This window comes from Myxocyprinus asiaticus, chromosome 3 (genome assembly GCF_019703515.2).
Source record: "Myxocyprinus asiaticus isolate MX2 ecotype Aquarium Trade chromosome 3, UBuf_Myxa_2, whole genome shotgun sequence".
In the NCBI taxonomy this organism is placed as follows: domain Eukaryota; kingdom Metazoa; phylum Chordata; class Actinopteri; order Cypriniformes; family Catostomidae; genus Myxocyprinus; species Myxocyprinus asiaticus.
The window spans coordinates 37,603,214-37,627,085 of record NC_059346.1 but is presented as its reverse complement, the minus strand read 5'-3'; the positions used below and the strand labels follow the sequence as shown (position 1 = coordinate 37,627,085).

At 38.5% G+C, this 23,872-nt stretch overlaps 1 protein-coding gene across 7 annotated transcripts in view; it reads left to right on the top strand.

The window, feature by feature from the left end:
- The window catches only part of LOC127424551 (rhotekin-like), a 118,859-nt gene that overhangs the window by 65,646 nt on the left and 29,341 nt on the right, over nucleotides 1-23,872 (top strand). The window contains exons 1-2 of one of the 7 annotated variants that reach the window (XM_051669929.1): nucleotides 1,846-1,941; nucleotides 2,050-2,426. The exons of 5 other annotated variants lie outside the window; for them this stretch is intronic. In XM_051669929.1, the coding sequence (XP_051525889.1) occupies nucleotides 2,403-2,426 (24 nt within the window). In that variant the 5' untranslated portion in view covers nucleotides 1,846-1,941; nucleotides 2,050-2,402. Of the gene's footprint in view, nucleotides 1-1,845; nucleotides 2,427-23,872 lie in introns of those variants that run through there. One more of the 7 variants, XM_051669923.1, reaches the window with a different exon arrangement.

Sequence of the window (23,872 nt, the reverse complement as noted above, 5' to 3'; positions counted from 1 at the left end):
AAGACAAGGAACATTAAGAAAGTTAATTGGGTCAGAAAACCTCTTTTTTTTTTTTTTTTTCCCTCTTTCTCTTTTTACCTTCCTCACAATTACTTTTCTCCTAAACCACAAGAAAAAAAAATGAATAATAGCTATTTTTTCATGTCTAACAATATTCAGTATCACCCAGTGCCACTCTTACTCTTGATTATTACCACTTTGCCACAAAAGGACCCACCAGCAGCACTGCTCTTTGGAACATCACACAAGGCAGCTTGACATTTATCATCTTTCTGCTTACTCCTCACCTTGGTGAATGGTAACTGCTGTGCTCCCTGGAATAGCCATCTGAATTGACTTAATGAATCTCAATGTATGTCTGTCAAAGTCCCGGCTCCAGTCCATCCTGAGCAGGTACTAATTAGGTGGGTCATTGATTCAACTCATTAGACTGTGTGAAACAAGTCAGAGTTAAATTAAATGCTGCTGGCTTGTGATATTGCTTTGATCTGAAGATTTGAAATGTGTCTGATTACACAAGCATGCAAGCAAGGGATTTGATGTTCTAATTATTCCGTAATGCACATAATGAAGGCCATCAGCATCTAGAAAGTGGCAAATGACCTCAAGTTAAAGGGTTAGTTCACCCAAAAATGAAGTTCTCTCATCATTTACTCATGCTCATGCCATCCGAAATGTGCATGACTTTCTTTATGCTGTGGAACATAAACAAAGATTTTTAGAATAATATTTCAGCTCTGTAGTTCCATAGAATGCAAGTGAATGGTGGCCAGAACTTTGAAGCTCCAAAAAACACATAAAGGCAGTCCTTTTTACTATGAATTCTCCTCCCTACCCAATAGGTGGTGATATGCACGAAGAATGCGAATTGCCAAAAAAAGAAAAGAAAAAAAAATGTGGAAGTGAAAGTGGAGATGTATAGTAAAAAAGGACTTAAATATTCATCTGTTTCTCAACCACACTTATTATATCGCTTCTGAAGATATGGATTTAACCACTGGAGTCTTATGGTTAATTTGATGCTCCTTTATGTGCTTTTTGGAGCTTCAAAGTTCTGGTCACCATTCACTTGCATTGTATGGACCTACAGAGCTGAGATATTCTTCTAAAAATCTTTGTTTGTGTTTTGCAGAATAAAGAAAGTCATACACATCTGGGATGGCATGAGTAAATTATGGGTGAGTAAATTATGAGAGAATTTTCATTTTTGGGTCAACTATCCCAAGCTGAATTTGTTTTGATTTATTTGTAAATACACAGGAAGTCATTGTTTCTTTGTTTGTCTATTTGACATAAATTCATCCCCTTGTTTTAATCTGAAAATCTGACTGTTTAAATGCATGTCCCTGCAATGGTAATCAATATAAGGTGAGATGACTCATGCAAAAAAACAAAAGTGGTGCCATGGTATCAGATGGTAATAACACGGTGCTTTGATATGCACCATGATACTGATTGATTACCCTATTTATATACCATAGTATTTACACTGTTTTTGAAGGTACAGTACTTAAAAGAATACAATGTGCTACATGACTAAAAACATGGTATTGCTACTCTGAGCAACTATATCCATAAACAAAACATGGGAATACCACTTTTTGCTACTATTTTTTCAATATGTAACCGCACATATTATTGTACAAATTATTACTAGTGCTTCAGCTCGTAATCTGTATCTTTAATCATGAAGAAGCTCCTTGGCAACTTTTTCTCTTTGAGCTTTCGCTGCTTTATAAAGATTTAATTGGTTTAACCCAGCGAGCCGATGTGCTGATCTGAACCATTTTATCTACCTGCTCCACTGAGGCGCGTTATTCCGAGCATTCACTGCTATTGTTGGAGAGGTGATGTAATTCACCGTGGACTTGTAGCGGACTAGAGAGGAAGGGAAGATGGTTAGGGGAGAAAGATTACTGTGGTCCAGCGCTTCGACTGCAGGTTTGTTTTGAAATTAGATAATAGGCAATAACATTACATCAGGATCTGTTTACATCTTTGCTTTACATGCCATTAAGGAAAACCTTATGTTACGATAACCCTACACAGGACTATTCGGCACTGTGAACATACAGAAGTCAGCACCGCCGCCCCCTCTCCAGCCCCGCTGGTTGGCTCTCACCAAAGCTCGTTAGACCCACTCTAAGCTGGACAGAGAGAGAGAGAAAGAGAGTCCGAGTGATGACAGCTGGGAGATGAGCGCGGCCAGATGACCGTGTCAAACACCGACGGTCCCGGGCAAGCATTTATTTTCTGCCATTGTGAAAGAGTCATCGTCCCGTCCACGTACCGTTTATCGGGAAGGAATGGAGATTTCGTCACTTCGCGAGTCTCAGAGTTGCTGTGAATGGGCTGTGAATGACTGTGTGTAGGATTGTGATTCTTCGAGCGACTCTTCAAACATGAATAATACAAAGAAGCAGCGAGTAAGTAATGGCATTTTGACTTCACACGCAGCTCACGGTTTCTCGTTCAACCCGGTGTGCGCGCGTTTCATCATGGCACATTTTTGCGGTTACTTTCAGCAGTTTGTGGTATAAATGTGGTTTAGGTCGGAAATATACCCTAAGTATGATGTTAAAGTAGATGTATAATGGATGGTATGAGCTGAGGTAGCGCTGCGTGGTTGTGTGCAGGTGCATGTGTAGCAGCAAGGTCAGATGATGCCCACGCGCACTCAATACCTGCATACATGAGAGGATGCGGCGAGTGAAGAGGCGACTTTTCTCATTTCAGCATGATAGTTAGGCTGCCCCATTACACTACATTTTGTCTTGATGATTGAAAAATCCTTTTTTATGTTAGGCCTAGCTCTGTTCTTTATAATTAAAGTAATACATTATCTAGTCATCTTTAAATTTTTATGAATCATCTTAATTTTTTGCTGCTTGTTCAATTTACTTAAAACCAACTAAAGCAACACAATTCTAGAACATTTTGTCACAACTTGATTTTATTGCCTTCTATCCATTTAAATTTGTAAAATGGAAGTTTACTTAATCCATTTGAGTTGCGACTACATGAGTGCTTTTTGTGATGTTAATGTAGCATTGATGAAACTTGACAGGGTATTTCTACTTCCCAGCATGCTTTACATGGGACTTGATAGGGAGCGTAAATGTTAAAATTAAGTGTTATTTTATGTGTTTTTGTGCAAGATGAATATAAAGGTGGTTAATTGTTGTTTAATGTTTTATTATGTTGAGATTGTGAAGAGTTTCTGTTATGTTGGTGTTTTGTTACTATTATGGGGAATAGTGGATCTTGAGCTAACTATGAGGATGGGTAGATGTTGCACATGAAATTCATTGCTCGCTTCGTTGAGCAATTGCTGTGCTAATCATAGTTACTAAACTAAACTCTGCTTCCAACCAGCATGTATTTAGCATGCTAGTATTCACTTTCAGTACATACAGAAATAAGAGGTTTATTTGAGTTACATTGACATGTCTAATTTAGTTGTTTTACCCAATTTAACTAGGGTCTTTCTACACAAAGTGTTTGTGTTGAGATTACATAGTCATTTTGAGTTAAGACAACTCATTTTAAACATGTGGATCCATTGTCCACAACTGATTCAAGTTCAGCCAAAGAGCTTTTTTTTTTCTTTAGTGAAATGGCCTTACAGAAGGGCTAAAAGTTTGCCATAATTACAAGAAGCTACATTAACACAGATCCAAATTAGGTTCTTGGTAATGAAATTATTTAATAACAATTGTATTAATTTGTTTTGAGGTTGTGGTAGGAATTCTTTATTCTTGTCGTTTGTTATCATTGACAATCTGGAATGAAACAATGAATGCTGCAGTAGTGGATCTTTTCACAACTCTCTGATAGGAGGGAATTGTTTCAGAAAAAAGTGAACAATGGGTTGGGGTTCTGTCGGGCTCATTGCAAGATTTTTCCTGCTGCTTTTTCCAAGGGACTTTGTGATAGAACTAGAGAGCTAGTGCTGTAATCTACCAGGTTGAAGCTATGGTTGAGACCCTTTAAGTTGTCTTACACACTGTTTATGGCTAAGAGAGCATTAGCTTTTAAACGTCTGTGAGTCTTGTCTTGGCGCACACATATGGGCCAGTATGTGGTCTGCTTACTTCAACAGGCATTGAATATTATTTTTTTCCTGTCACATCTATTAAAGTCATACAAATCTGCACAGAAGTGTTGTAGTACTCGAGTCCAACTCGAGTCGCGACATTGATGACTCGTGACGTGTCTTGGACTTAAACACTAATGACTCAGACTTGGACTCAAGCATTAGATGCATTCTGACTTGAAGGAGAGGACTCGTTACAACCATTAACTTTTGCGTTCTGCCCTTTTATGGCTTGAGATCACATGCATGTCATGCCATGTACCAGCTGCGCGAGCGCATAGATTCGCGCTCGAGAAACTAGTACATGCTTTCACTCAAAACTGGACGCACACTCTCAAATCTCCCTGTTCTCGTTCAGAGAGTGTGTGTGCCACTCAAAACATGTCATGTGTACTCGCAAATCTATTTTAACGCAAAATAACTCTGCCTCTGTTTATTCATACAAATATTCTGCCTCTGTAGACGTGGTATAGCAAGGGAGAATACCGGAGTTTGAGGAATTTGGTCTGCCGCTTGGTCGGTGGTGCATAATACATGGTTAATGTCGTACTGTAAGAATGATATTCTGATGCTCACTGACAATGTAAGAGACATGAGCAAATCAAAAGACAGAAACTGTTAACAAAGGACACATTGCACCTTACCTGCACAAGTTTGTCTAGAACGCATAAAGGATTTTTCAGAATCTGTGTGGCGGCACATACATAGAAAATTAAAAAATATGTGGAACAAAATCGTAAATCATTATTGTAACATAACATCATGATCACGTATGTTCATGCATTTATGACAGGTGCAGTTCTACATGAGAGACGGAGACTGGCTCATGTGATGCAAGTTTATCACAAATGTAGGCTAAAACAGTTAAGTAATCCCATTGTTAAAAGGACAAACATCCATCCAACCATCCATCCATCCATGAAAAATGTGAATTGCTCCAACACCTGAATTATAATGAATTTTGATAATATAACACTAGAGGACAATACCTTAGAAAAAAAATAAAAAAAATAAAATTTAGATAAAATGGCAACATTAGATAGATCGATAGATAGATAGATAAAGAAACAAACAGTTAGTACTAAAATAAGAACCAAGAAAAAATGAAGAAAACTGTGCTTAAAGTTTCTAAAAGCAATATCAAACATTCAAGTAACTTAAAAAAAAAAAACCTACAGAGATGGTATTGTTATTGTGTGTATGGATTCTTGTACAATACTCTTTGAAAGGCTGAATGTGTGTGTGTGTGCGCCAATAAGCTTAAAATGGCAACAAAATTGTGATTTATTTTGCTTATTTTATGACATAGACAAGGACTCGTAACTCGGACTTGTATGCAGTTATTGGTGACTCGACTCGGAAACAATATTGGTGACTTGGACTCGGACTTGAGCAGTGAGGACTCGGACTAGACTCGAGATCTAGTGACTTGACTACAACACTGCTGCACAGTCCCTTACTTACAGAGCCCTCATGACCCCATGACTTCTGCCTTTTCACATTATACGAGAAACTTAAATCCAGATGTAACCTGAGGCACTCCCCCATCCATTTCAATTGCCCTTATTCTCTCTGCTTTCACTTTTTTCCTGAAAAGCATTGAGTCAATGTGTTTGTGAGGTTCGTTGTCAGGACCACGTTAAACCATTGGTGGTCTGATGCAGAAAAGGTCATGTTTGAAGAGACTATTAGGTACTAGGTTTGGGGGAAAAAAATCTGTTCTGTTACAAATCGCGATTTTTGAGCCAAACAATTTTAAAATCGTCTCCCTGATGAAAAATCTTTTTTATTCTTTTTTTAATAAAACAAATACGTTTATCTTAATGCTACAGTGATTAATAGATAAATATAGGAAGCTATATTTGTGCAGAGTTCCACACTAACAGGTTTTCACTCTGAGACATTTTGTCTCTTTAATTCTTTACATTTAGTCCTTTAATGCACAGCTGCTACAGCCATCAAGCGCCGTTTGTTCACTGTCAGACGTCAAAATCCTCTGCTGTGATTAGTGTTCCTGTTATGCATAATCCAAAAGTTTGAGAGGTGTTGTTGAGAGTATTTGTCAGAAGTCATTCTGCAGATTCTGTTTGACACTGCTTAAATTGTTTAGCAGTAAAAAGGCTTATCAAACTGTTGAATGCCGTAAACTACATGTAGCGCCCCTGCAAAATTTATAATCTAACAGCTGGGGTATTTATGCACAGTGGTGGGTAGTTTTGCACATTTACCCACCACTGTCGACAAGAAATGCTGCTGGACACAAAGACACGTGCTTGAGGAAACACACCTGATTATATTTTGAAGAACTGACGAAAGAAATGCCGGCAATGCGTGTGTCTGATTTGCTTTTTTGTTCAGAGGTTCATTTGCGCTTTTGTCATCTGGGAGCAGTTTGTAAGAATAGTGTTGTCTATGAGAATGCTGCATAGGATTTCAGACTATCTCAGGATGCGTATACAAATAACATGCAATGACATAGGGACTACAGGTGAATTGTCATGTGTGTCATAATTCAGTAAAGCCCCAGAAATGGTTCTTGAACAAGTTTACACTTTAACCTCCATTTATGTTGCAAAATTATCATTATGATAATAGTAATAGCCTATGGTAATACATGTTATATATTTTATATTCTAAAATAACAAAATTAGTTTGATAAATTAAAATTATATATTTATTTATTGAATACAAATGGACATAATGCAGCCTTATGGGTTCCTTTGCACTAGAGCCCGACCGATATGGGATTTTTGAGACTGATACCAATTTTAGAGGGGAAAAATTCACAGATTACCGATATGGTGGCCAATATAGTTGATGACCTTTTCTATGTGGATTGTGCACAGATTTTGCACCGATATGACTATGCAAAGGTACTCAGAAAGCTGCTATCTTAAATATTTTTATCAAAGAATATTTGACATTATTATTATACATTGTCAACAAATTCTAGAAATGAACACTGAGAAAATAAAGAATAAATAAAAATACAATAAATAGCTAAATAAACATCAGTACTGTATGTTTAGTATCATTCAAATGCTGACCATTAAAATAAAGAATAAATAAATACAATAAATAGCTAAATAAACATCAGTACTGTATGTTCAGTATCAGCCAGTTGCTGACCATTTAAATAAAGAATAAATAAATACAATAAATAGCTAAATAAACATCAGTACTGTATGTTTAGTATCAGTAAATTGCTGACCATTAAAATAAAGAATAAATTCAAATAAAATAAATAGCTAAATAAACATTAGTACTGTTTAGTATTAATCAAATGCTGACTATTTTAATACTGCCAGTCATTTAGGGGCAGGTTGTAAAACAAGAAGCATTTACTCCTGCCGAGTCAAGAGATAAACAACGGCAGCGGTGTTACACCATATTCTGCTATACAAGTTCAGGGGAAACTTTCAGTGGTGGAAAACCAGACTTTTAAATATAAAATTTTATAAAAGCAATGACTGGAATTGTTTGGTTGAAGGGGTACCAAACTGTGAATCCTGAACAAAACAGTTTGGTGAATACGTTTACTCATTAGCTTCCACTCAACTGACAAGCAATGAAAGTAGCTACGTGGTTAGCTAGTTAGCTATAAGCTCGTTGTCACAGAGAATAAAAGATGGATGTTGTTTATTTACTTTCCAGCATTGCATCTCACCAACTATGTAACAACATAGCGTGAAATCAACACTCAACAGACACAATCCACCACCGCACCATTGTCTGCCGAGCTGCAAAAAGATGCTCTGATGTTTACCTTTCAATCTGCTACATTACTGACTGCGCTGACAAACTATAGCTGGCTAACAGCAAACAGATGTGATAAACATGAGTGACATGGTTGTCAGGCACAGGGTTAACGTTATGTTAGTTATACTGAAAAGGGAAAATGATGGGGTCATTGTTTATTAACTTTCCAGTATGTATTTCACAAACTAGTTAGCAACTTACCGAGAAGACACCGCTTAACTCCACCATGTCTGCAGAGCCACCATCAGCTCAGCTCTGTAAACAGTGGAGTCGGAGCGCTCTTGCTGGACAAACTACGTTATGACACCAATTCAAGCATTGTTTTGCAATCGTTTTCACTCTGTAATACACACTCACTGGCCACTTTATTAGGTACACCTGTACATCTACTTATTCATGCGACTATCTAATCAGCCAATCATGTGGCAGCAGTGTTATGTGTAAAATCAAGCAGATATGGGTCAGGAGCTTCAGTTAATTTTCACATCAACCATCAGAATGGGGAAAAAATTTGATCTCATTGATTTAGACCATGGCATGATTGTTGGTGCCAGACGGACTGGAGTGAGTATTTCTGTAACTGCTGATCTCCTGGGATTTTCACGTGCAACAGTCTCTAGAGTGTAAAGAGAATGGTGCGAAAAACAAAAACCAACCAGTGAGCCGCAGTTCTGTAGACAAAAATGTATTGTTGATGAGAGAAGTCAACGGAGAATGGCCAGACTGGTCCAAGCTGACGGGAAGGTGACAGTAATCCAAATAACCACGTTACAACAGTTATATGCAGAAAAGCATTTCTGAACATATAACACATCGAACATTGAGGCGGATGGGCTACAGCAACAGAAGACCCCTCTGGCTACCACTACTGTCAGCCAAGAACAGAAAACTGAGGCTGCAGTGGGCCTGCCATTTGTGTACCTCAGCAGAAATTCAGATTTGTCAGACCAGGTAATGTTTTTCCAATCATCTACTGTCCAGTTTTGGTGAGCCTGTGCCCACTGAAGCCTCAGTTTCCTGTTCTAAGCTCACAGTAGTGGGAGCCAGAGGGGTATTTTGTTGCTGTAGCCCATCCACCTAAATGTTCGTTGTGTTGCATATTCAGAAATACTTTTCTTCATAGAACTATTATAACGTGTGTTTATTTGGGTTATTGTCACCTTCCTGTCAACTTGGACCAGTCTGGCCATTCTCCTCTGACCTCTGTCATTAACAAGCCGTTTCTGTCCACAGAAATGCTGCTTGCTGCTTGCTGGATGTTTTTTGTTTTTTCGCACCATTCTCTTTACACTCTAGAGACTGTTGCATGTGAAAATCCCAGGAGATCAGCAGTTACAGAAATACTTACTCCAGTCCGTCTGGCACCAACAATCATGCCACGGTTGAAAATCACTGAGATTACATATTTTCCTTATTCTGATGGTTGATGTAAACATTAACTGAAGCTCCTGACCCATATCTGCATGATTTTATACATTACACTGCTGCCATATGATTGGCTGATTAGATAGTCGCATGAATGTGTAGATGTACAGGTGTACCTAATAAAATGGCCAGTGAGTGTATATTACAGAGTGAAAACGATTTTTATTTTAGACACAACTTTTCTTAAATAGACGTTTCTGAGAAAAAGGAGTTAACAAAATTTTTTGTCTTTTTATGAAGTTTTTATATCAAACCATCAAATCGCAATACTTACAGAATCGCAATATAATAATACAGATCGAATCGGCTAGGAAGTATCGTTGTAATATCGAATTGGGAGGTCTGTGGCATTTCCCAGCCCTATTAGGTACAGAGACAGATTGCTCTTTTCGCTTTGAAGATTTCTTGGGATTGTTTTGAATCATTTCAGTCATTACACAGTACATTATATTTACTCTCACGAGTTCAATCAATACATTTTTATGTGGAAAGGTTTGGCAGCTTATTATGATGTGCAGGATTCAGTTGAGGCCTGTTGCTGCTGCAGTTAAATCATACTGTCATGTCTGACTGCATTTAAAGAATCAATATTTGCTGTAGAGAGATGCAATTCCTTCCTCCAAAGTGTCTCCAGAGCTGCAGTCACAGCTTATAAGAATTGCAGCTTGAGAGAATCAAAGCTTGACACTGTAGATTATAGGGAATATTTGCCCTTTTGATTTTGAGATAAAATGTTTTATGAATTTCCATATATTGTGGTTAAGATAAATATCTTGATAGATTGATTCAGGGTTAGTGTGTCGTGTTTTCACAGCAGACTAATTAAACTAATTAAACTAGCAGTTTAATTTAACCAACATGGGATTGACAGCCAGATTTACTTACAGGTGTGAGACTTGTTCTGTTCATATAACAGCTAACAGGAGCAGCTTGACTTCGGTCTGTATGAACAATAAACTGAAGTCAAGCTCCTTTTCTGTTCTCGTCATAGCCGAAAACAATGCCCTACAAATAAATATTAAATAAATAAATATAAAAGATGGCGACTTCCCTGAACAGTCTTATCACAATAGAGTCACAAGTTTATCCATCAAATCTTAATCAGGAGTGGCTTTGAAAGCATTTTAATGTTTTTATTTGTAACTTGATGGGAGCATCTTTGGTAGAAAATAGCGATGAAACAGCTCATATCTCCATCTCTGTGAGTTATCAGAACCTCACATGAAGAAAACGAAACACACACAAGACAAGCGTGTGTGCAGTGCAGAGTGGTTGTTGCACTGCATGATGTGACAGACAACTATAGTGGTTGTCCAGTGCAGGTTTACCAAGCTCACTCTCAAAATACAAGTGTGAGTCCTGAAAATTTAGTCAGTTTGGTATAGAATGCGAACTGTGTGTGAGTGTAAACATATTAGGCACTATAAGACAGGAGGAAGTGAGGGTCTGCTTAGTAATCAGGACTTATGCACCAATACATACCATGGTTGGATGTTGCCGTGTTTCCATCCCATGTGTTCAAAAGAACAAAGTCGTCACTTCTGGAGAAATTGTAGCCACTGTGACTCTTTTAGAAATAAATATACTCACAGTTTAGGGCACACAGACAAAAAACTTTAAAGAACTTTGTCTCATGTCTGAGAGCGACAGTGCGTCACAGTTCTGGGAGCACTATGTGTGTGTGTTCCTCCTTTCTTATGTATTTACCGTGGGGATCTATAACATATTTTTCAAAAGTGTCAATAAACCTGCTCTTCGGCACAGTATACATTTGTATTTGACTTATTTGCTCTGCAAACTCTTTGCAGACTTTGAATTTTCTAGACACCATTATTTCAGTTATTTCAGCAACATTTAACAGTTATCCAGTCACATTACTTTTTTGATGCGCATCTTGCATAAAAATACATGGATGGAAACACAGTTTGTGACGAACAGTACATGTTTCTTTAGTGCAGTCACACTTCAGGACATTGACATTGGAGAACCACACACATACCAACTCTGTTGTAATACTCTCTCTAGCGTCCTGCCCTGTTTTTTTCTTTTAGGCAACCATTCTGTTTGGATTGGCCGTGTGAAGTCTTGGGAGAGTTGCTTATTTAAGCTAAGACTTTTGCTGTCAAACAGAGCTGTATATTTTTCGTTTTGGCAGTGCCATTTATCTGCATGTGGACCAGAGAATGTCAAGATGTGTAGATGCTTTGGGACAGAGAAATGGACAGGGAATTTCATTATTAGACGCTGTATGGGGTGAGCGAAGCAGCCCTGTCACTGTATTTTATGTGGCTGCCAGTCTGAAGGGTTGAAATGCCAATGTGTTCATCACACTTGAGAGAGAGTGAGTACTGCTGTATTCTCAGCCTCACTTACACTCAAATTGGCCATATAGAAGTGTGTGTTCATGAGTGCATGTTCATGTGTATGTGGTGGAATCTGTTCACTTAGTTGCTGTAACAGTTTGAAGGCCTCTTCACACCAAGAGTGAAGCAAACCACAGAAAAAAAGCAAAACGAAAAGCTAATCGCTCAATCACATGCTTTTTATATATGTAATTGGTAGGGATGTCATAAAATATCGATTATTGATCGGCACGTTATTTTATCGATATATTTAAGGCATCAATATATAAAAGTTAGCTGACATTTTAAATAGAAGCCTAATTTGCTAGCTTTCCAATTCACTCAGTTGACGTCTTTTGAACAGTCTGGTGTAATAGCGTTGGGAGACCACAAGGGGGTGATATAACATTTACTGAAGCAGGCCGCAAGGCACCGGTATCATAACACACACAGGACAAGCTGATGCAGCACAGCTGATGGCTAAAGTTATGAAGGTTTTTGTACTTCAAGAATGAAAGTGACGTTGATGATTTGCAGGTTAGTGTAGGAAACTGGTGTAACTGCGCAAACTGAATGATTAGAAATGGCAATGTTTATTATGAAATTTCTCTATGTAGCCTTGAATAAGTCTTTCATTCAAGCTGTCAAACCATGAAACGACATACTTGTAACTGAAAATACATTGTGCGATATGAAAGATACATACAGGTATACACAATATATCATCCAGCGATAGCTAGATTAAGGGTATGTTTACACGATAACGATGTACTAAAAACGGAAAAGTTTTTCCTTTGCATTTTTGAAACGTTTCACGTAGAGACGACAACGTTGTCAAAATGATCCCCGTTCTCACGGATCCGCGAAAACGACTAAAAACGCTGTATTATGTATGCCAGGCCAGTAGTTGGCGATGTCACTTTGTAAAGAAACACTACGCACCTGCGCACATAAGCATTCTTCCACAGAGCAGTGAGTACAAACAATGAAGATGGCGAAAGCATCAAGCAATTTTGTCTGGACGGACGATGAGATTGCTTTATTACTACAATTACTTTGCTGGAGAAGCGTCAATAAACTCAAAATCTTGAGCAGCAGAAACACAGTCCTGTAGTCCGCCATTGTAGTTTTGAATGTCTCGCGCATTGTTTTGAAGTACTCGCACGCATGCCTATAGAGTGAACACGTAATACGCGTGCGCATGACATCATCGTTTTCACAAATTCGCGTTTTTGTATGTTTACATGGAGAAGATAACGGCATCGTTTTCAAAAACGTACACTTTGAAACCCATTTTCTAAAGTTTGCTCTTTCAGGCCCCAAAACGCCATTGTTGTGTAAATGAACAGCCAAAACGCATAAAAAGTTTTCCGTTTTTAGTTGAAAACGTTGTCGTGTAAACGGCCCCTAAATAATCTTTGTCCTTTGATAATGATTTGTGTCGAATTTAATGGAAAACTATGCGAGTTGCGCTCCAGAACTGCAAAATTTTGACCTTCATAGAAAATAATTAAGAATTTTAGAACGCGCTTTGTTGTCCACCAGATGCATCTGGTTCGCAAACCTCTTTAATTAAACCTGCTGCTCACACTTTACCAGAATTATGTTGAGAAATATGTTTGAAAAGCAGCCTAATTTATATCTGAAAAAAATCCTGATATATATCGATAATCATAAGGAAAATCTTCCGATTATTGATGCATGAAAAAGGCATAGATCCCAAGCCTAGTAATTGGTTGCTATTTTGTAGAATGAAGACCAACAGGACAAAAAAAAAGTCTTGTTTGCTGGTTGATGAACTATATTTCAGTAAATAGAGAAGCAGATTTTAAATATACCTGCTGTTTGCTTGTGAATGCATGTGAGTCAGAGGCACATTCTCAGATAGGGCAGAGATGTACTGTTAGAGAAAGAGTGTTTGTTGAGGTATATTTATATTTGAGTTATTAAATATGCATGTGCCAAAGCTGTTTTCACATTCATGTTAGAAAGAAGCATTGTGAAGTTTTAGTAGGAGAGAGGGCAGTGTGTGGGCTCCATGTATGTTAGTGTGGATCTGTTATTAATGTCCACTGATGTTTGTGTGTGCTTTGTTTGTAGGTGGTTGCTTTGTCCATAGGGGGTCCACACTCAAAACACCAAAATCCCACAAAAGCAGCCTGTTTTATGAGTTTATATTGACATGTTTCTGTGACGTCACTTTTTCTCCGCAGCCGCCATTAGCGGGAGGAAACAATGGCGTGAATGGAAAAACACCCGTAAAACTATATCAAGAAAAAACATTAAAAAACGGTTTTGGTCCATGCCAAGTCCCAGGAAAGGTGTATTCAGGTGCGAGAACTGCTCAAATATTGCCAAATTTGACTTTCGCGGACACTTATATATATTTTATGAACGATTCATCTCTGTATGGCGGCGAATTTGTTGTGTGACCGGCGAGTGCACATGCCCAGCAGCATATTAAGTTAAGTTATACTTTATTGTCCTTTTGCAAGGGAATTTGTTTGGACTCCGTAAACATCTCTCATTCAGATGTTACAAATGTCTTTGTGTGGGGTCCTGGGTAGCTCAGCAAGTAAAGACGCTGACTATCACACCTGGAGTCGCAAGTTTGAATCCAGGGCGTGCTGAGCACCCAATTGGCCCGGTTGCTAGGGTGGGTAGAGTCACGTTGGGTTAACCTCCTCGTGGTCACTATAATGTGGTTCTTGCTTTCGGTGGGGCAAGTGGTGAGTTGTGCGTTGATGCCACGGAGAATAGCGTGAAGCCTCCACACGCGCTACGTCTCTGCGGTAACGCGCTCAAGCCATGTGATAAGATGCGCGGATTGATAGTCTCAGACGCAGAGGCAACTGAGATTCGTCCCCCACCACCCTGATTGAGGCAAGTCACTATGCCACCACGAGGACCTAGAGCGCATTGGGAACTGGGCATTCCAAATTGGGGAGAAAAGTAAATCCAATAAATAAATAAATTTTCATTGTGTTGTTTTCTGCTCTGCTTTGGTCAAAATATTACAAAACGTCTGTGATGATCCCGTCTAGATGAATGTAAAAGCAGCTTTTAACTCATGAATAATACACAGAAAGCAACCGAGGCATTTTAGTGACTATGACTATATTTACATTGTGGTCTGGTGGTGTGAATCAAGTCTGTGCTTCACGATCTTATGATTTGTTGTTTATTGACTAACATTAGTATATTTACATTAAATATATACAATATATTCACATTATATTCATTACAATGTGTTACAATTATAACATACCCTTATAAAGGTATGTATGCATAGGATGATGAATAACATCATACTATGTGCATTTCCAGTTTAAAAGTCGATGATGTTATAAATATAGCTGATACATGTACAGATAATTGACATGTATAAAAAAATTTGCAAAGACTAAGACAAGTGTTTTTATCCCTGCTCTCCCTCTTCATCGCCTGTTTTCTTTGGCGAATGTCAGTTAAAAGATAAAACTTTATTGAAAGAAAAATGACATTTTGGCTCTGGTAATTAAACAGCAGTATCAACTTTTTAAGATTTATAAATAGAAACAAAAATTTTGCAGACGTTTTTCGCATCCCACAGCACAGCACAGTGAAGAAATATAAAATTTTGGTCACAAATATGGTGCGCGGTCATACAGTGACATCACATGAAACAGGTCAATAGAGCACATTCCTCAAGGGGGTCGTACACCGGACGCGTCTGTCGGACGACATGGTACGTTCTAAAATTTGAAACAACTGTTTTCAATGAAGGTACGCACACTGCCGCCGCTACGACTCTGGAGACAACGGTTCTCATCTGGTGTGCGACCTTCAGGGGTCTTTCGCCTTAATAGCTCAACAGCCTGTTTTTGCAAAGAGAAAATGCAGTTTAAATTTAGTTTAAACTCCTGGGCTGATATTTCAGCACGAGAAGGGTGACTTGCTGGTTTTAAATGACCACTACAGTGCAGGCACACCTATTAATCATACTTCCTGGGAATTTAGAACAACTTTCTGCTGTGTTCATTTCTGAAGAGCATTTTGTTGCCAGAGAATGGCTGAATATAAATTGCAAAGTTCTTCATCACTGATTCTTCAGTGTTGGTTGAAGTGCTTGCTATAGTCTTTTTGCAAAAATCAACTCTTTCTTCTCACTCTTATTTGGGTCCTGTAGCTCACCTGGTGGAGCATGGTGCTAGCAACACCAAGGTCATAGGTTCGATTCTCAGAGAACACAAATACTGATTTAAATAAAAGGGGATACCTGTAATTTGATTTGGATTTAATCATCTGCCAAATACACAGAGACCATAGTGAGGCCAGTATTTTTGTTATATTGTTAATGCTGCTACTGCTGCTTTCTATTTATGCTTGGATGCATTTACATTTTTACATTTGGCCGACGCTTTTATCCAAAGCGACCTTATTACAGGGACAATCCCCCTGGAGCAACCTGGAGTTAAGTGCCTTGCTCAAGGATACAATGGTGGTGGCTGTGGGGATCGAACCAACAAACTTCTGATTACCAGTTTAGTGCTTTAGTCCACTACACCACCACCACTCCACAAGTGTCTTAAAATATCTTTCTTTCTACTTCCCTCTTGCTCTCTTGCTATACTGGGAGAAGATACTAGTAGAAGAAATTAGATAGTAAGCGATTTCAGGTTGGGTTCGGACTTAAAATCTGATGTATTGTTTGGGTAGGGTAGGGCCACACGGTCTCTGGTACGGGTCGTGTTCGGAATTTATTTTAAGGCCCGTGCAGACCTCTAACACTTACCATCTTTTTTTCAATGTGATAGCATATTTAGTATCCCTTCAAGGACCTTTGTAGTATTTTTCTGGTTCTATTAGGGATGCACCGATATGACATTTTTTTGGCCAATACCGATTTTAACAAAAACCTATAAAAATACAAAAGCCTTTTACACTTTTAACAATAAATAATTTCCATTGAACTTTGGATCTGTTGAACACATGACAGGCCAACATTTTAAAGAGAGCCACAGTGAAAGATACATACAAGATAAAAAGATAAAAAAGATACAAAAAATGACTAAATTTGGTAACAATTGATATGAAAAAAATTATTTTGTAGTTATAAAACATTTTTGCACTTCTGTTTTTGCAGTTTAAAACTCAGCCTTTTAAAGTTTAGTAATCGCATAATGCCATAGTTAAATCTTTATGCAGCATTAATGGATAAAATGTATGCAGCATTAATGTAGATATCATACCGATATCTCACACCTCATCCTAACCAGACATGACACGATAAGATTTCAGCAACAAGCTTTCGGTCTGTCCACACCAGACGCGATGTGACACCGTGATATTAATACACTAAAATGAGGATAATTAACAATAAAATGTAGGAAACAGAGCAATTACAGAAGGAACAGTCTGTTTATTGAATGCAACTCATTTTCTCACATAAGCTCTGTAACGCGTTCTATGGCAAGCCCCTAGGGGATAAATACACAATCACACACATGCACTGGGCAAAGTTACGTTATGAATCGCATCCTTATTTAGTCTGTTACGATTGTTTATGTTCACGCGGTACTTCGCCGATCTACACGTGACAGGGAAGAGGAGAGAAAGTCAGAATGAGCTGGTATGTGTCACCTCACTGCCATTCTGACAGTGTGACAGAGCTCCGGCTGAAGAGAACGAGACCTCAAGCACAACATTCGGTAGGTGTGTGACACCCTCAGTCAGAATCAAGTTGTTGTGAACCGGCTAGTGAGATGCCAGCTTTAATGTAATAAGAATCATTTTAGACCCATTTGATGACTGCGCTGCCTGTCATTGCCCATTTGTTGACATCACAGAAATAGAAATCACTCCAAAAATAGAAAGCCCTGTCGCTGTCCCTCATCGTGTGTCACGGCTGGTTAGGACAAAAACATTTAGAATTAACATGGAAAAGATACCTTTTATCTCATCACGGCGTCGCGTCTGGTTAGGACTTGTGTCAGAAGTCAAAGTCTGCTTTTTTCAAAGCGTTTTAGGTGGTTTCCCTCATCATGTAGCCTATAGGTAAGTGCCGCTTTCACAGCTGTCACGTACATTTTTGACGATTTTCCCGCATTAACGTGAGAACGAGACAGAATAAAAATGAAATATTTCCTGTTCTTAGGAGTGCCAACCCTTCTACATAGTTTAGCTATTATTATTTCTGGATTGTACATTTGAATTCAGAGAGTTTTTAGAAAGTGTGTTATTAATTAATTGTAAATTAACCAGCGGTTTTTCATATCTGTGTTTTCATGCTTATTACCGATATGCCGATGGTTCTAATTTGGTCAATAATTGGTGGATAAATATTGGCAGCCGATAGATACATACATTGCTGCATCCCTAGTTCCTATCACTTACTCTTTCCTCATGTTTGCTGTGTATTCGGCCGTCCCTGGTCCAGCTGTGCGCTGCTTTCAGCATGTGTGTGAAAGATCACAGGGAAATGTGTGTCTCTCAGTTGGTGTATTTGCATGTGTAAAGAATCTGTTGACTCCATTTATTTGTGCCTCTTCCAGATTGTGTTAACTTGAAACAAATCTGAATTTGCTAAGATCATGTTTAGGGTAGGTATGTGTATTGAGGGAGTTTGTGCCTACGTCCATGCGTTGTGCAATACACATTAGGAATGGGTATTATCAGGACCTGACGACATATTATTTATCGATATCTGGGTTGTGATGCAATAAAATTGCTATTCATTATGTTTAGTGGATTGCAATTTAAAACTGCGATGTATTGCAATCTTTTACTTGTGTTTCTCATTCATCTGCGTTGGATTTTGGGGCTTTGCGCACTTTGTGCTTAACTTCCTGCTTTACTACATCGTAGAGCCATAGATGTAATGTAGACTGAACGACACTGTCAGAAAAAAAAAAAATGACATGAGAGAATACTAGGTTCCAGTGGGTTTATAATTACTCAAACCCTTGTAGTCTATCTGTATGCAGGCTTTGTATGGACATTCTTACAAATGAAAAAAGTCAGATCTTTCCCAACCTCTAATACACATGCACTACAGAAATGTTCTTGCAAAAAAGCACACAGGCTGCACACAGAATCTTTATTGATTGCAACGTATTGGTGTCCTTTACTAGCAGTGACTGCTCATCTTTACTTACAGGAAGTGTCTTAAATGGACAGCATAAACAGAAGGAAACTGGACTGAAAGGGAATGCTGGCGTGTTTGGCTGCCACTCCTCTCTCCCGTTTTTCATTGTTTTTAAATGATTATCGATTTATTTTGAGTGGTTGTGGGATTTTGGAGCTTTTGAAGTCCCCTCTTGTTACTTACCCTGTTGCAATGCAGAATCACATTTTATCCTTCGGACTGCTGTTTTTATCTTTGAGTATTATCTGCGGGAATCAACACTCCTGTCACCCTGCTCAGGACTTACACTACCCTGTGGTTGCTGTTGGTGTGGATTCCCTCTCCATGGCTTTAAGGTACACCACTTGCAAATTGCTGAACCTAAATAGGAACGTTTATTTGGCGAATGACTCCTGTGAACTTTGCTGAAATGTTGGAATACTGCGACCTAAGCGCTATATACATCGCTCTTCAAGGCGCAGGTCTATACACTCATCATCTGATGCCATCCTTGTTCCTATATTTCAGCGTAAATCTCATAGACTGCTGTGCACTGGTGTTGATTTTAACAACCTGTCTGCGCTTAAATGCGCAGAGTTATCTCCGTTATACTCTGTGCCCTCGCATCTGTTGAAATCGGCGCTTTTTAATGCATGATCTGTGAACAATAAGGCTGTGATTTTATCGGATATTATCACAAAAGAAAAACTTGACCTTGTGTGCTTAACTGAACCTTGGCACAAACAGTCTGATGGACTTTTGTTTAATGAACTTACTCCTACAGGCTATGGGTTGTTTGATCTCCCGCGACCTTCTGGCAGAGGGAAGGGGGTATCATTATGCTGCATAATCAACAATACAACATAAGTCCCATGGCTATTCCCCAGTTTAATTCTTTTCAATGTCTCAGTCTGAGTGTCCCTGCACCCTTCACTACTGCTATAGCTACAGTCTACAGGCCTCCTAAGACAAATGTAGATTTTTTTAGCAGAGTTTGCAGATCTACTGTCTATGTTGTGCCTCAAATTTGAGAGAACTCTTATCCTGAAGGACCTTAACATCCACTTTGACATAAAAGACTCTGTAATGACAAAGGACTTTTTGTCCTTACTGGAGTGCTTTGATTTGAACCAGCTTGTGGGCTGTGCTACACATAATAAAGGTCACACATTAGACCTTGTGATTGCAAATGGATTGTTTGTGTCTCATTTTTCCACCACTGATTTAGGGCTGTCTGACCATTTGGCCATCTTTTTTAATATTGAACTCCCACACACTAACATATCCTCTTCTCGCACTATAAATTATCGCAAATGGAAATCCATTGATCTCTCTGATTTCACTGACTTTATTGACTCTTCTTTAAGTTGTTTTTCTCCATCTTACCCTCTGGAGGACAAAATATCTATGTTAAATACTGTTCTCTTGTCCAGCTTGGACACATTTGCTCCTAAGAAATCACGGTCTGTCTCCTTTGTATGTTCCGCTCCCTGGTATAATGATGAGCTGCACTCTATGAAGGCAGCTTGTCACAAAATGGAGCGAAGGTGGCGTCTCTCTGGCCTGAACGTATATCACCAGGCTTGGAAAAACCTCTTGCATGAATATAAGGCAGAAATTGTATCCGCTAGGTCCCGTTATTTTTCTGAGATAATTGTCAGTAAAGAAATCTGACTGTCAAAGAAATCCCAAACAACTGTTTCATACCATTAACAAATTGCTCAAATGTAACAGTTTGCCTGCTTCAACTCACCTTTGTAATAGATTTCTTGATTTTTTTCAGCACCAAGATTGACAATGCTCGTAAACGCATTCATAATACTCCTGTCTCATCTGCTTCTCCTCTTAGTATTTCTTATTTCTCTGGCACCACTTTCTCAAATTTCTCCTCACTTGATCTGGTTTCTCTTGGTAAGGAGGCATCACAAATGAAAGCTGCCACTTCCATAGTTAATCCTATTCCAGCTTGTTTGTTTAAATCATGTTTCGCCTCTTTGTGTCCTGTTGTCTTGAGTATAATAAATGACTCCCTGTGCACTGGTGTTGTGCCAGCAGCATTTAAAACTGCTGCTGTAACCCCTGTACCTAAAAAGACTGACTTGGACAATCTTAAAAACTTTCGGCCCATTTCTAATCTTCACTTCCTTGCAAAAATTTTAGAATGAATTGTGGCTTCTCAATTATACACTCATCTCACTGTAAACAATCTTTTTGAGCCCCTTCAATCTGGCTTTTGCAAAGTCCACAGCACTGAAATGGCATTAGTTAAGGTCACAAATGACTTGTTAATAGCTTTGGACTCTGGCTGTCTTTCAATTCTGATCCTTCTTGATCTCAGTGCTGCTTTTGACACTGTAGATCTTTCTCAATTACTCACTCGTCTTGAGACAGTTTTTTGTGTTACTGATACTGTATTAAACTGGTTCAAGTCTTATCTCTCAGATCATCAGCAGTTTGTTTCCTTGGGTGGATGTAGATCCAAATTTAGTTTGGTTAAAAGTGGTGTTCCTCAGGGATCGATTTTGGGCCCCTTACTTTTTAGCATTTACATGTTTCCCCTTGGTCAACTCTTAAGATCTCTTGGTCTTATCATTTTTACGCAGATGACACCCAGATTTACATCCATTAAAAATCTGGTGATTGTGTGGCTGTCACCTTTCTTTCACAATGTATTACTGAGATAAAAAAATTGATGTCTCTAAATTTTCTTTGTCTCAACAGTGACAAGAATGAGGTTATGCTCATTGGTTCACCCCACCAGCTTCGTAAAGCTGGTTCTTTAACCTTAAATATGGATGGCTCTGCTCTGGAGTTTCAAACAAAATTGAAAAATTTGGGGGTGATATTTGATGCAAATTTAACATTTCAAGAATACTGTTAAAACATCATTCTTCCATCTCAGAAACATTGCAAGACTGCGCCCCATGTTATCTTTCTCGGTGGCTGAAAAACTGATCAATACTTTTGTATTTTCTCTTATTAATTATTGCAGTGCTTTACTTATTGGGGTCTCTAAATCTACCTTAAATAAGTTGCAGTATGTGCAAAACTCTGCTGCTAGAATCTTGACTAGGACCAGGACAAGCAATCACATCACTCCTATCTTGGAGTCCTTGCACTAGCTCCCTGTCAAGTTTCGTGTAGGCTTTAAAATTCTCATGTTTACCTACAAGGCTTTGCATGGTTTGGCCCCTCAATACTTGTCTGAAATTTTAACCCCCTACACTCCAATGCGTGATCACCGTTCCTCCGAATCTGGTTTTTTAACTGTTCCTCCTACTCGTCTACTTTCTATGGGTGATAGGGCCTTCTCTTCTTTTGCACCAAAACTGTGAAACTCTCTTCCCTCTGAGGTTAGACATGCTGAATCTTTTAGTATTTTTAAATATTCTCTTAAAACTCACTTTTTTAGGGTTGCTTTTCTGTGATTATTATGTGATTATTATTGTGTTCTTTTTAAATTGTTCTGATTGCATGTTTTCTTTTTCTTTTTTGTATTTCAATGTATTTTTATTTTTCTCTTGTAAAGCGCTTTGAGATGTAACTTTTAAAGGCACTATAGAAAATAAAGTTTTATTATTAGTAGTATTAAGATGACGACAATTGAAAGCCAACAGATGGTGGGAGGGAGAAAGTAATACAGCAAGAGGCCCCCTCAGAATTGTTTTTTTATTTAGCTGTGAGCTTGTTGACATTAAATCTCCTTGCAGATTTACGTGGAGCTGCATCTTACCAACCTTATCAGAGAAGAGAGCAGCATTAACTGATGGCCTCTCTATTTCCCACTGATAATTGCTTATGCATTCACTCCTTTTCGCAGTCATCTTTCCATTGTGTCAAGCAAAGCAATAGCTATATATAGGAGGAAACAATCTCATAAATTGCAAAAAACTCACAATAGCCCAATTGTGGTTGAACATGGCCTGTCATAATCATAAGTGAATGGCAGGACAATGCTTTATGTACTAAAGAGGATTTAGTGCTTTCCATTCAGCATTTGAACGGATCAGCTGTAGCAGAATGACGTGAGGTGGATAACATCAGTTGTTATGATGGGGCTGGTTAATGTTGCATTGATAAATGTTTGAGTATATGATGACCTTTATTTATGACCTATCCACCTCTTGTGATGAGTCTTTCTTTGTTTCTATCTCTCTGGGGCAAATTCACTGTACAATTGCATAATTTATGTGCAAGATTTCCTGATATTAACCCCATTTTAATTCAAATGTGTTTAACTTTTTCAGCCTTAGAGACACACACAAATGCTGAGGCATCTTCAGAGCCAGTTAATAACTAACACAGACTAGGGGTTGAATAGACTAGTCGACTATAACTAATGTAGTTGACACTGTCAGTCTGAAGTTGACTAGTCGCTTTCTATGTGATTTACAAAATGCGTCTGTTGGAAATACAGTGGGTGGTGGATTTCCCTTGTCATCCTAAATTCAGATTAATGAGGAAAGCTCTACCTAATTTGTTAGGTTTAGGGGTTGGGTTATAGTTTCTCTGACCAATCAGGTAGCACTTATGAAAATAAATGACTCTTCCCCTGCCATCTTACGTTTCAAAAACTCGCCAGCGGTTATGGGGGGTGCCTGGATCACAGTCGAGGTACCAGCCTGAAGATCTGATATTGTGCTGCACAAAATGTGCTCTCAATTTTTGGTTTTGTTTGTGCTGTTATCTTATTTGCATTTCTTTAGTGATTAAAGGTGCTGTAAGCTGTTTTAGCCATTCTGGAATTTCCACAAGCTGAACAGTTGGATTGGCCACGCCATCTATTTCCAAAACCCAGCACTCCAAAGTTACCAAATGAGCTTTATTGAGACAGACATCGAGCAGAAGCGGTTGTCAAAAACAATAGCAGCAAAATAGCGCCCTCAACTGACAACTGTTATGAGCAACATGACATACAAATGGCATTAAGCCTCAATAATTTGCTGCAACTACAATACTTTGAGAACGCTCAAAATGATTGACATGGAGAAAATGTCAGAGACCGCGGCTCATCGACACATTTTTGTTTGCTGTTTACGAGTCTAGAGTTGTCACAGAAATGGTGAGATATCTCAGGACACTTATTTCATTAATATCTTTCAGGCAGTAGGAACATTTTTGCATGCCTTTCTGTGAAAAAATTGC